This window comes from Carettochelys insculpta, chromosome 3 (genome assembly GCF_033958435.1).
Source record: "Carettochelys insculpta isolate YL-2023 chromosome 3, ASM3395843v1, whole genome shotgun sequence".
In the NCBI taxonomy this organism is placed as follows: domain Eukaryota; kingdom Metazoa; phylum Chordata; order Testudines; family Carettochelyidae; genus Carettochelys; species Carettochelys insculpta.
The window spans coordinates 63,146,469-63,159,757 of record NC_134139.1 but is presented as its reverse complement, the minus strand read 5'-3'; the positions used below and the strand labels follow the sequence as shown (position 1 = coordinate 63,159,757).

At 40.5% G+C, this 13,289-nt stretch overlaps 1 protein-coding gene across 4 annotated transcripts in view; it reads left to right on the top strand.

Moving 5' to 3' along the window:
* The window catches only part of RPS6KC1 (ribosomal protein S6 kinase C1), a 127,247-nt gene extending 115,103 nt beyond the window's left edge, over positions 1–12,144 (top strand). For 2 of the 4 annotated variants that reach the window (XM_074989988.1, XM_074989987.1), the window contains 3 exons: positions 4,330–4,412; positions 6,096–6,191; positions 10,790–12,144. In XM_074989988.1, coding sequence (XP_074846089.1) covers positions 4,330–4,412; positions 6,096–6,191; positions 10,790–10,900 — 290 coding nt within the window. In that variant the 3' untranslated portion in view covers positions 10,901–12,144. The remainder of the gene's footprint in view (positions 1–4,329; positions 4,413–6,095; positions 6,192–10,789) is intronic. The other 2 variants (XM_074989990.1, XM_074989991.1) reach the window with 2 other exon arrangements.
* Positions 12,145–13,289: the final 1,145 nt, after the last annotated feature.

Sequence of the window (13,289 nt, the reverse complement as noted above, 5' to 3'; positions counted from 1 at the left end):
AAAAGTACAATGGAACCCTTTTTTAAGCTTAGGAGAAACCTCTCAATGCAAAACTCTGGAGCTTCTAGATATATTAGGTTAATTACTGAATTTCAGAATGAACTTATCATATATGCTAACTTCAGGACTTGTGCTTGAACTAGTTGAAAATTCTGATTTGGGAATTAGTTTCTCCTGGAAAACTTGACTGCACTTTGGTTCAGGTGAATTGAAAGAAAAGACCTGCCATAAATTGCATAGTGACTACAAGGCCCTATACTGACTCTAAAGCTAGTATCTTTTATTCCGAAAACTCAGAGATCTTACAGTCAACCTCAGATGTGGTGTGTTTGGGAGAAAATTTTTTTCCAATGTGCCTTTTTATTTAAAACTTTTTTGAGATTTCACCATGAAAAGTGGTATTTCCATGTAAGATTTTACTTTTCTTGTATGCGTTTTATAAAGAGCAACAGGCAAAGTACATCTGGGTTACAATCAGTGTTCCCTCTATTTTTTTCCATCTGTGGGTGGAATAAATTTTGTTACGTGCATCAAGGCATGTGCAGATGTGCACCACTGTAGAAACACATGCTGCCAGCTGTGGATGCTCTGGTAATCAGCTGGGTGACACCTGACTCTCTCCTGGGTGGCCACCCAAGCACTCAGCTTACTGGGAACACTGGTTCCAATGTTAACTGTGTGAAGGAATTCCTTCCAAAATATATTAATTTGAGCTCCCCTCCTTATACTAGAACTGGCTTGCATGTTTACCAAGCAAATTGAAAATAAATAAGTAACTTTTACCAGCTGCATATCAGGAAATAAAGTACGACGATGTGTAATGTAAATGTTCAGGTAAATATTGGAGGAGGGCACAGGCGTAGGAGGGAAAAAAGGCCTTTCAGTCAAGACCAGCCGCTAGATTGGAAGAATATCACAAAGCTGTTTTTCTGCACCATCTGTTCCCGAGTGAAAGTGGGTAGCATTTCACAGACCTTGTCTTCAGTTAGCAATAGCTGTTACAGGTAAAGTATTTCTGTGAAGGAATTTAGCACTATTGCACTGCACTGCCTGATTCCGGTTGTCCTGTGGACATGATTTATGGGTAAAAGAAAGTAGCTCTTTACTTTGGTCAAGTTGCATTACGGCAGGATGAACTATTGATTTGTTCACCCTATCATCTTTTCCACTTGAAAGGATCTTATCTTGTGTTCTGTTAATCCTGTGTGTGGGGGCGGGGGGGAGTATTGACTTAAAGATTGATATAGGACTGGCACAAATATGCCCAAGTTATTCACGTAGGCTCATGGATCACTGCCATTGGTTGTCTAAATTACTTTGCTGATGGATAGAGATGAAAATGTTTTCTTAGTGAGGGCAGATATTATGGTTCTCATTTATTGCAATATTAAAGCTTTGAGAAGCGTATGTACTGTGTAGTATTACATTAGCTGGCTTCTCTGTGTGACTTGAATGTACTTCATAACCTAATTCTAAATTTTCCCACCAAGTACTGTTAAGATAAAAATCCAGAAATATTGCTATGACATTCTGAGCTCATTACTATCGGTGAATTCCATTAAAAGTACTGCAACCCGCTCAATGTAAGGGAATGTAAACCACATATGTTTATATGTAGCAATGTCTTTTTAAGGAAAACATCTTTGATTTTGAAAGTAACAGCCATGGGGGGTAGGAAGGCAAAGCAGCACCCACAGATGTATGGGGTGGAGTGGGAATGGGAGGAAAGTAAAGCTCATTTAAGTTTTTGATTATTATATAGAGATGCTTTAGCAGTTTATGTAGATGGTTGAATGTTTTATTTTGGATTTGGTGACTAATCATTTAGATTTTATAAGCCAGAGTATTGCCAGAACCCTCAGTGCAAGTTAAAAGCATATTTTGTGTCTGTTTCTATTTATTCTAATGGCATAATTGGAAGGGCATTTGGGAATGAAAGTGACAGGACGATTTTGGGTCTGAATGTTGTGGTTCAAATAGTTAAGAGACCAGAAATGGTGCACTTTCCCATTTATAATTTGACAGTTTTTCTAATGGTTAGACTTCAGGCCCTGGACTCAAGAGAATTGGCTTCAAGTCCCCACCTTTCCACTTAGTCCATCTCTACTTTTGCTTGACCTTCTGCAAAATGAGTGAATTAATACACGTATTAATTTACCTCTTGTAAATAGCTTTGCGATTCTCTGGTGGAAGGCTCTATGTGTTTGATTCTATAAATAACCAATCAGTATCTATTACTCTCAAGGACTGTATTGCAACTATGCTAGTTAACTTTCTGGTGTCAACACTGTGGTAGTAAAAGAAATACGGTACTGGAGAGTGTAGAAAAAAGAGGTAACAGCTGTATTAAAGAACTGTCCTGCAAGAGCTGAGCATCTTCAGCTTGCATTGCAGAGCAATATTTGACACTCCACACTATGCACGATTGGGTATTTCTTTGTATCAGGCAGAGAGCTGCAGTCACCGTTTTGCTCTCCCTTGTGACAAGAACCTGATGCTTCTGTAGGTTCCCTCCTGCCATCTTCATTTTAATCTGCACAAAACGATACACAACAGGTTTTTTTTTCTAAACTGGCATAATGTGTTTCATAGCAACTGCCATGTGACTGAACACTAATCAGTGCTCCGATGCTTGGAAACTGGTGTTGATTTTGACAGTAAAGCAATTTTAGTGCAGCTATTGCCTTCTTTGGCCGTCAAAATTAAGACGTTTCTCTTCACAGCAATCTGTTACACCCCTTGTGTTAACGCAAACCGCTTGGTTTTGATTTGTTTTTGGGTTTTGTTAGCCTGACTTTCAGCCGTGGTCAGGTGCTTTCTTTTTCCTATCACTGTGGACGTAGTACAACGTGTGATGGGAATTACACAAATCACAATGCGCTCTGTTGTCTGCTGTCTCCTGTGCACAGAGAATAATGAAATAGTCTGGATGGTTGCTGGATATTAGGGGTGGGAGCTTTAAACAGGTAGGTGGGTAGCTGATTTGAAACCAGTCCAGCTGGTAGAAACTTTCAGTTGCTGAATTCTGATGGCTGTTGAATAGCCATTGTGAAATCCTGCATTAGCCTAATGCAGGGGTCAGCAACCCCCAGGAGCCATCACACAAGCCATTTTTCATCAGCACATGAGGTGGGAGCTCAGCTCCATTCCTCCTTCCCCATACAGCCCAGAGGTTGCTCAAAGCCATGCTGCCTGTGGTTTCACAAAAGACCAGCTACTGCTGCCAACCACCACCTAAACAGTAAAGCTCTGTGTCTTAACTTATTTATTAATGAAGCTGTTGTAAGTAGGACTATTAGTGACTTTTAAAAAGTATCACCAGCAATTGGACTCTGCATAGAAATAAAAAGGTCAAATTTCAGCAATCCACCTTGGAAAGGTTGCTGACCCCGGCCTAGTGGGCTGGCTGTATGGCCTCTTGAGATTCCTTACAGTGCTACATTTCTATGATTCCACAGATTTTGTGGTCTCAGTCCAGTTTCCAGTGGACTAGTGTCCTCCTTTTAAAGTGACACCCTCCTTGGCAATCTGATAGACCAAGGACTGGTTATGAGAGAACTGAACTGTTCTTTCATCCTCTAGGACAGAACTGAGAAATTTCAGTGGAACTGTCATGTCTGGACCCATGGGAGGGTCTTAGATCAAATGGTGCCCAGGCGAGGAGCATCTTTCTCACCAAGCCCTCCATTAGTTAAACCTTTGAATATCTTTCTTTTATTGCATTTGTAGTGCAGTTTTTGATTTTGATGCACAGTTTGCATTCGTAATTTATCCCTCTCCGTATAAAGCGTTAAATTTACGTGTTTGGAGCTGTACATCTGTATTTATTCATGCCATATGTAACCAGATAATGAAAAATCCAGTGCCCTCCCCTAGTCTAGGATCTGCAGTGGTTGCCTGGATTACCTGCCCCTAAATCTAGCCCTGTTTAGACTGTACCTATTTTATGGAGAAATGGATTTCTGCCTTAAGAATGTTTGTCTGACTTTCCCCTCACATCAATCCTAACTTCACTGAATAGATTTTGTTGTCAAAGGAAAAATTGCAATCCTTTCGGGAGGAATCCTTGTCCATGTGCCTGCCCATATTAAAATGATCTATACTGTGTATGTAGTGAGGAAATAATAAATTGAGTATATTGTGGAGCTGCACTGAAAAATGTAGCCTGCGATAAGCGGATAAAGGGTTCAGTAATCTGCAGGTGTAAGGAAGGTTCTGGAGTACTTAGTGTGTGCTCAGTCAGCATTAAATAGTCACCTGGTAAATAAATACTAACTTTGAAGCTGAAACGGACTTTTTTCGATCTTAATCTAAATGTCTTGTTTTCAGAGGTTGGAGCCATTCTAGAAGAGACTGAAGCTTGTGATTGGTGGAGTCTAGGTGCCATTCTTTTCGAGCTGCTCACTGGAAAGGTAGGAATTGGTGCAGTCATTTAATAAAATTCCAGCCTTCCAGGAACAATTGCGCCTGGGCACACTTGTATTACTGTCACCCTCTGAACAGGCCCGAGTTGCCTATGCTTTGTTGGCTTGAAAAGAATCAGAGGAACAGTGCAGGTTTTATAGGGATTTAAATATTTTCAAGCTTTAGCATAAAAACTAGGGAAATTGTATGAACTTCAAAATTGCAATATGGTAAATAATAATAAAAAGCTGTGGTTACGCTCCATGTAATATTCCATCCCTACATTTTTCAAGGAACGTATCCAGTGTTTGGACAATAATCAAAATGTTAGTGTAGAAGATATTGGTAATGAACAGTATAGACCTGTGTATGTGATACTGATGTTAATTCAGATCTGAGCTGGGTCTTCAGCAACATATCAATGTTTAATCAATGTTTCCATAGATTGTCAATAAAATGGATTTCACCTCCACTGCTCTTTTTCCTTGTTCTCACATGGCCCAGTTTGACATTTCTCCTGCATAGGTTCTAATGCATGCATATACCGGGATCAATAATTTTGAAGTATAATGTATGAGGAGGTTAATGTGCTGAAGTGATATATAGTTAGCCCATATAGAAGCAGATGATAGAAAAAAAGACATTACTGCTTATTGAGAAAACTTCTCTATTCTAAAATGTGAGTACCTGACCAAATCAAATATGTTATGGGACTTGGACAGTCATAGCAGTTTCCTTTTGAACAAAGTTGAAGAATCCAGTTGACCGGAAGCAGAAGAAAGATGAAGTTGGATCGTGGTGAGGGTAGTGCAGGAGAGGAGAAGAAGGCAGAGGTTTAAGATATAAACTGTATAGAAACATGGTTTGAGTGAAACTTCAAAATACCTTCATATGCCCCTCTGAGGTTTGCTTGTTGTTAGGATGAGGATTCCTTAAAGTACAGTGTTTGCTTCAGCGTGCACCTATATCAATGGTGAGCAATCATTTTTGATAGGAGACATGCCAAATATTTAATAAGTGGTCATGGGCAGCACATTTCTATGATATTAATAGAGGGGGTGCAGAGTCTGGGGTGCAGGCTGGGTGCAGAAGGGCACTCAGGGTAGAGGATTGGGTAGCAGAGGAAGTGTTCTGGTTTGGGAGGAAATTTGGGTGAAGGAAGGAATTGTGATGTGGGAATTGGGCTGTTGTGTCAGGTGCAGACCCTGGCTGGGAGGTGCTTACGGTTAGGTGGTTCCTGGCTGGTGGACCAGCAGGACCCTCAGATAAGTTTTTCTGACAGCCCCCCATGCTGCACAGAGCAGCTATCATCAGGGTCAGCATGTGTGTCCTGTGTGCCATGCAGTGAGTCTCTTCATGCTGAACTTCCCCACTAGCACTGCTCCGGCACCTCCAGCTGGCTGGTTTCTGACCAATTGGATTTGCAAGGATTGTGCTGGGGACAGGGCAGAACACAGAAACATGCCTTTCCCCCAAGGGGCGCACGGAGCAGAGACAGCAGCTGGCCACTTTGGATGGCATTTGGGGCAGCGGCAGAGAGGAAGCCGGCCCGAGGGTCACACTGGCTGCAGCAGGCCAGATTCAAATGTCTGGTAGTTTGGATTTGGCCTCTGGATCATATTTTGCCCACCCTGATCTATACTGTCTTTATATGATGTTGATTAAGTAGTGTTCATGACTGATCATTTCAGACTCTGGCTGAGTGTCATCCAGCAGGAATAAACACCCACACTTCTTTGAACATGCCAGATCATGTATCCAAGGAGGCCAGATCACTCATTCAGCAGGTAATTTAACTGTGAATGTATTTTACATACATCAGCATACGTGTATGTGCAAACATTTTTAACTGTGCTGTAGTGCTGAAATACCCTAACTGTAGAAAGCTGACTGCAGGGAGCCTTCCTGTCATTGCTTATGAATTTTGCATGAATATATTGTTACATCTGGAAATTCTGACTTCTGATGCCAGACTTCTATGTAGAGGACTAAGAGTTTAACATTGACATCAAAGACAGAAAAGTTAAGCCAGTGCTGAGTCCTTTCGAAAATCCTCTTGTGGTACATACAGTCATTTTAAGAGTTTTGTCCTAAATTCATCCAAAGTGTTTCAATGAACATTTTAATTCAGTCCAAAACCACAAAACTGACTCCAAATAATATGTAATTTACTGTTACAATAACCATACATTTCTGTAGCTGAAAATTTGAATCTACCCTCCATGACGGAAGAGAACTTCAAGGCATCCCTTAAGGATGGAAAACCAGTGTCACTGGAAGTGTGACGAATCTGGGTTTTGCAACCAAGAGATAATTAATAAATTGTCCATTAGAAGATTGAAGCACAGGAGTGCTGACTTGAAAGAAAATACAGTTTTGTCCTTCCTCTCAATGGTAAAGCATTTTAATATAAGACTTGCTGGTTTCTTGCTCTCCGTGTTGGGCGGTCATGACTGATAACACAAGATGCTGAATAAAATCTTGTGTATGATCAGCATAGACTTGTGATGAATGCACTTCTCCTTTCTCTGCTCCTTTATGTGTTCATTAATTTCAGACGTACCATAGGAACCCTACCATCGGTGTATCACCAACTCCCTTTAAGCAGGGTAAACGATATTTGGTGGTTTTGTGATTTTGACTTTGGATGAAGAGCATCTGGCTTAGAGGCTGCAAAAATGATGACATGACTCAGGAACTCAGTCTTGATTTAGGCCTGGTCTACACTTAGGGAGAAAGTTGACTTAAGATAGGCAACCCCAGCAACATGAATAGCATAGCTGGAGTTGATGTACCTTATGCTGAATTTCTGCAGAATCCCCACAGTAGGAGGTTTCTCTCATCGACTTCTCTTTTTCCTCGTGATCCTGTGGAGTACTGGGATCAATGGGAGTGCAATCAGCCACTGATTTAGCGCATCCCTACTAGACTCACTAAGTTGACCCCAGGGATATCGGTTTCCAGAGTGTCAAAATTTGGGTAAATGTAAACAAGGCCTTGAACACAGTTGAAAAAGAAGGCAGGAGACTTAAAGCTTGACAATCTAAAGGAACCAATGGCAAACGGTTCTATCCCATTTCCCTAAGTCACTGATTCATGGTCCATCACTCTTCTTGTAATACTGCACCAATTCTAGTGTCAGCCTAGCACCCACAGGCGTCCATGTTACTGCAGTGTGTGAGAAATAGAACACTTCACAGCGAAAGAAATATCTCCTGTATGCTTTAAGATCTGGCCTATCTCTACACTAGAGAATTTTGTCAACAAAACTGGGGTTTTGTCAAGAAAACTCGTGAAGCAACTACATGCAAAATGCATTTGGTCAACCAAAACGCTCAACAAAAAAGCCATGTAGACACTATGGAGGGGGCCCTTTTGTTGACAGAGCGGATCAAAAGATCAGTCTGCTTTTATGTGTAGATGCCATCAGTCGACAGAAATTTTGTCAGAACGTCTCTTCCAAAAGTAGCTTCTGTTGATGGATGCTTTTAATATAGACGTAGACCTGGAGACTTATTTGGTGCTGTAGTCCACCTCTCTCTGACAAGGTGATAATTGCTGTTTCTTGTACATTTACTAGTGCTTTGTCCACTTGTACATACACCAGGCTACAGAGCTATTACTATTTCCATTTTGAAGTGACATGGTAATATATAGTGTATATGTCACTTTCAGGCAACATCAGACTGAGAACAAGATCGTATCTGTTGAGTTGTGCCTCAGGTTAAGTCCTCAAGTGCAGCCTGATGACATAGGTTGGAGGTTAAGCTCCATAGGCTAGTAAATCAAACTTCTGTTGTGTGACTGTCCGAGGAAACTACCACTCATTTTTGAGGAAGCCTTGTCAGGAAAAGGAAGGGTCTCTTGGCATGGTTAGCAATTTGTCATTGTGGCTTTCCTCTTCCACCCCCAAACAGGTTACACAGGTCAGGACATCACAAAATAGTTTGGAAGGATCAATGTTGCAACTGCATGGAAAACCATACCAAGTTTTGTCTCATGGCACACAGCTTTTGGTGCTGATGGCTTCACTTCTTAATCTAGCCAACGCTGTACTCTTCACTGAGGAGAAAAAAGATATTTTTTTCTATTATTTTGTTTGTTAAATAAACCAAAGTTCTTAAGTTATATTTAATTGGTATTTTGTCCCAAGATTTTTCTTTAGCTCTTTCCAGGGTTCACTGGCCAATAAGGGTAGGTCTCTACAGCAAAGTTATTTTGAAATAACAGCCGTTATTTCAAAATAACTGTCTTAGCATCCACACAACTCAATGCAAAATAAGTGGCTGGCTTATTTTGAAATAGGTAAACCTCATTCTGGCTGTGTCTACACTAGCAAGTTCTTTTGAAAGATTTTTTGAAAGAAGGGGGGTATTTTGGAAGAGCCCACACAGCGTCTACTCATGAAAAGCATTCTTTCAAAAGTATATTGAAATAATGTGGTGCTCCTTTCGAAATCACTTTTCCTTTCCCTTTTCAGGAAAAGCTCCCCCTTTCAAAAGCTTCTTTCGAAAGAAAACATATGCAGATGCTCTGCAGGGCCCTTCTTTTGAAAGAACAGTCTTCTTCATTTTCAGTCCATGGCTGGTTCTTTTGAAGGAGCGGGGGCTGTGTGGACATTCTGTTTCGAAAGAGCAGGTCGCTCTTTTGAGCTACTTTTGTGTGTATGTGGACGCACTCTTTTTCCAAAGAAGCTCTTTTGGAAGAGATCTTCTGGAAGAGCTGCTTTCGAAAGATCTCCGTAGTGTAGATGTAGCCTCTATGGAGAATAGTGCCTATTTTGAAGTAGCTATTTCAAAATAGATACTGTGAAGACAGGGAATAGAGCCTATTTTGAAATAAGCCATAGTGCATCCAATGACCAGCATCTGATGAAGTGAGTCTGTGCTCACAAAAGCTCACGCTCAAAATTTTCTGTTAGTCTATAAGGTGCCACAGGACCCTTCATTGCTGTTACAGATCCACACTAACACGGCTACCCCTCCGATACTTAAGTGCGTCCAATGGCTCTATTTCAGAATACGCTGATTGTGTGTAGACACTGTATTTTGAAATAGCCGAGTGCTGTTTCAAAATTCATTTTTGCATGTAGCTGCTTTATTTCGAAATAAGCTAGTCTGCACTAGCTCTTCCAGAATAGCTGATTTTGAAACAAGGCTGCTGTGTAGACATGCCCTAAAATTTACTAAAGATGTTTAAAGAAAATGTTATCTAGTATAACTTACGATTCATTTGCTTTATAAGAATAAGAGTTTTGTCTTGGAATGCAGAACTTCAGAACACAGATTTTGTTGTACTTACTTTTTCTGCCTGCTGTCACTTGTTACATTTCCTGGGAAGGCAGAGTGACAGCGACTGTCTGTTCATATGAGTAAATTCTCACAGTAATGCAGTTTGCTCTTTGATTTATGTTTTGGGAATGAAATTAGATTATTTTACATGGCAGAACCAACTTACTGTGCAAATTAATATACTTATGGGTTTATGCTCAGTTTGATTCTTAGGTATAAGCATTTGAATACATCGAGATTAGAATTCACAGTACCCGTTTTATGGCAACTTTGAAAGAAATTGTCATTTATATTCTGAAACATTCCGAGGAAAGGCCAAAAACTAAATTTATGCCCTTGAACCCATGTATTTTTAACATGAAAACAATAACCTAGTGTACAAGCTATTTTCAGGCTCTTTATCAGACCACGTGAAGTACTGCCTTAACATTCTCTTTCAAATTACGATTCCACATTAGATTCAGTAGGGATGAATATTGTTTTGCTTTCCACATCGATATAACCTGTCGTGTTTGGACATTGTAACTCAAGCAAAGAAGCTGTTTAGTTTTAGCAGTTTCCCAGTAAACTATTGCATGACTCTCTAGCATCTCAGTTATTAAATCTGGATTTAATGACATCTTTTTTTGACTCCCTTCTTTGTTACAATCATTTTGTGGAAATGCTTTTCAGGACATAAAAAATGTTTATAAAGGCACACTGCTCTAGGGCAGCAGAGACAGAATCATGGGACTTAAAGAAACCTGTGTGTTGCCATCATCTGTAGCATTATGAGAATTATGGTGGCTGGGGTGACTAAAGGGTGACTGTAGTCCAAGCAAAACCCATGGAGTTCTGCAGTGCAGCCAGTGGCTGCCATTCTCTTAGACGCTGTAGACTAGAAGCCCCAGCATGTAATGTTCCAAAGCATTGCATGCCGGGATCTTAAGTCTCAGCAGGCTGTATCTCCATACCCTGTAAAGGGGCATCTTCAGTTTGCTGAACCTTATCTTTGTTCAGCGTGATATGTGCTGTACCTCACTCTTGGGTCTTACTGTGACTCTTAAGCAGCCGTACTCACTTTTACTAACTGAATTGTATGGTATATTTTTAAGCTTTTGCAGTTTAACCCTGTGGAGCGTCTTGGTGCTGGAGTTGCAGGTGTTGAAGATATCCGATCTCATCCATTTTTTGCCACTGTAGATTGGGTGGATCTTTTGAGATGAAAGGAACTAAAGGGATATGAAAGCACTCAGGTCTTCCGATGGATGGATTTCTGTGACACAGAAGCACTCCTGACTCGTCATCCTGTGAGGCATATCAAATCATCTGGACAATATGAATAAAAGAGATGGGCGCAATCATGCAGAAAGCAAAAGAAAGCAAATATTTTTAACACATCATGGACTGGACAGGGTGCTAGTTTTTTTGTTTGTTTGTTTGTTTGTTTTTTAAATGCAAGTGGCTGCTACATGTGAACTTTCTCACCGAAGGTGTGCTCTGTGTTTGAAATCGTTGGGTAAGCATGTCTAGTACTGCCAGCTTAAGAATTCAGTAGAAACAGGACCACACTCCAAGTGCTTGCTCAGATGACAGAAGTGCATAACTCTAGTCCATGACAGCAAAAAGTAGGGCCTTCTATAGTGTCAATAGACTATTTCCCTGTGTTAGCTGTGACTATGGGGGAAAGGAGGAAATAATTTATTAATGGTATATGCAGAACAAAATACTAGAAGTGCTTTAAGCAAAACTTGGTCTATGAAACAGAAATATGTCTCCACGGGCGGGGGAGAAGAAAGCTGTTGCCTCATACTGTGGAATGCATCTGGAAAGTGGCTGCATTTCCTTTTCAGATAGTGAAAGGAGCACATGAAAAAACCAGTGCTGTCAGCACTGTGCTTTCTCGGTTAGCAATGTCTGTGTAAAACACAGTATTGGATGAATTACATGCTTAAGTCACTACAGAAAGGAAGTTGGTTTTTTTTTTCTTCAGCCACATAAATATTGTTTTCGTAACTTAATAAGGACCAAGAAATCCTGATACTAAATAAATGTCTGGGTATAAAAATAAGACTCTTCTCTCTTAATTGCAGTTACCACAATTCCACTTAATGAGCAGTTCCTTGACTAGTCTTCCCCTTCTCCCTCTTTAAGGCCCCATTGCCTATTCTCTCTTTTCTAAGAAATCCTGTGTGTCTTAATTCTTACAGTGTGAGTGGCTTGCCTCACTTCATGATCTGTTTTCAGGTGCTAGGTGCAGAAGTACCAGGGAACTTGTCAGTCCCAAAGGTGTGAGCAGCAACTAAGCTAACTCTGGGTGGGAGCTGGGATTGAGGCAATGGGCTGAACTGCTTGGTGAATAATGGGATCTGAGGGAAAGTGTAGGGAGAAGGGAGCTAAGAAATGAAGAATATTTATTGCCACTTTGTTTTTCTTTTTGTGGTTTCCCAGCCATTCCGGCCCATTTTCCTAACTTGTACATAAATAAAGTATAGATGAATTCTTTACAGATAATGTATTTATATTTTTAAATGCCCCTTTCCTATTCCCTAGCTTTATTCAGAAAACAAAGGGCAAATTCCTTTTGTAAAGAGGGGCTTCAGCAACAAGCACTGTACTTTTTTTAAAAGAAAAGTTTTGCTCCTATTTGTGTTTTAGCAACACATTTTATGGGCACTCCCAAAAGTGCATCTGCACAGCCTCCATCTGTTAGACACCAGCCCCGTGTGTTAAAATAAAGTGGAAAAGGAAAATACTTCACTTAAACAAAGGAAATCTGGAAACTTTTTTTTTCCTTTTAAACTTATTCCACTCCCCTTTTTTTTTTTTTTTTTATTTTAATCTTCTTCTTCTTGTGATCAGAACTCCAGCAGAGGGGCTATAACAACAGGCAGGTTGTAACCAGGTCACCAGTATCATTGCCTATGGAGTTCTGTCCAAGATGACATCACTCTCAGAAATGCATTTCAATCTACCACCCTCTGGCTTCATAACAGGAACTCCCTCAGGTGAGCCACAGGAACAACTTCCTGTGCCGAGCTGGTAGGAAATCTCTAATGCTCAGACCACGCTTTTACAGAGCTTCCTTCCAGCAGTGCCCTAGCTGTGACTTTGGAAGGAGATCTTTTTGCTCAAGTGAATCCTCCCTTCCCTTAGCCACCTGACTCAATCCCTGGGGCTCTCTATACGGTAACACTATCAGATAAATGTGGCCTGTTGGCTTATCCCATTGTGGTAGTTTTCCAGTAACTTTTTTTTTTTAAACACTTTTCTTGTTAGCTTGGCATCTTTAAAGGCTGTCTTGTTCTAACCATTCAGGTTGTGTGTAACTGCAGTTTGCAGTCACAGGCAATGCAAAACCCGTATGTAAATACAGCCTGAAATCCAAATATCAAGAAAATTGCTTTTTTGGAAAAGACCAAAGAAGCATTTATTTTCAGTGGCAAGCATGCGATTTAGTCAATGAAGTCCAAATATGCCTGGAATGTTGTATTTGAATGCTATCCAGAGCATCTTTTCATGGTGGGGAAAACCGTGTCACAAACAACCTAAAGAAGTTGTCACTTGGGAATGCAATATGTCCTAAATGGGTCTTTGATATCTTATGTTTTTTTC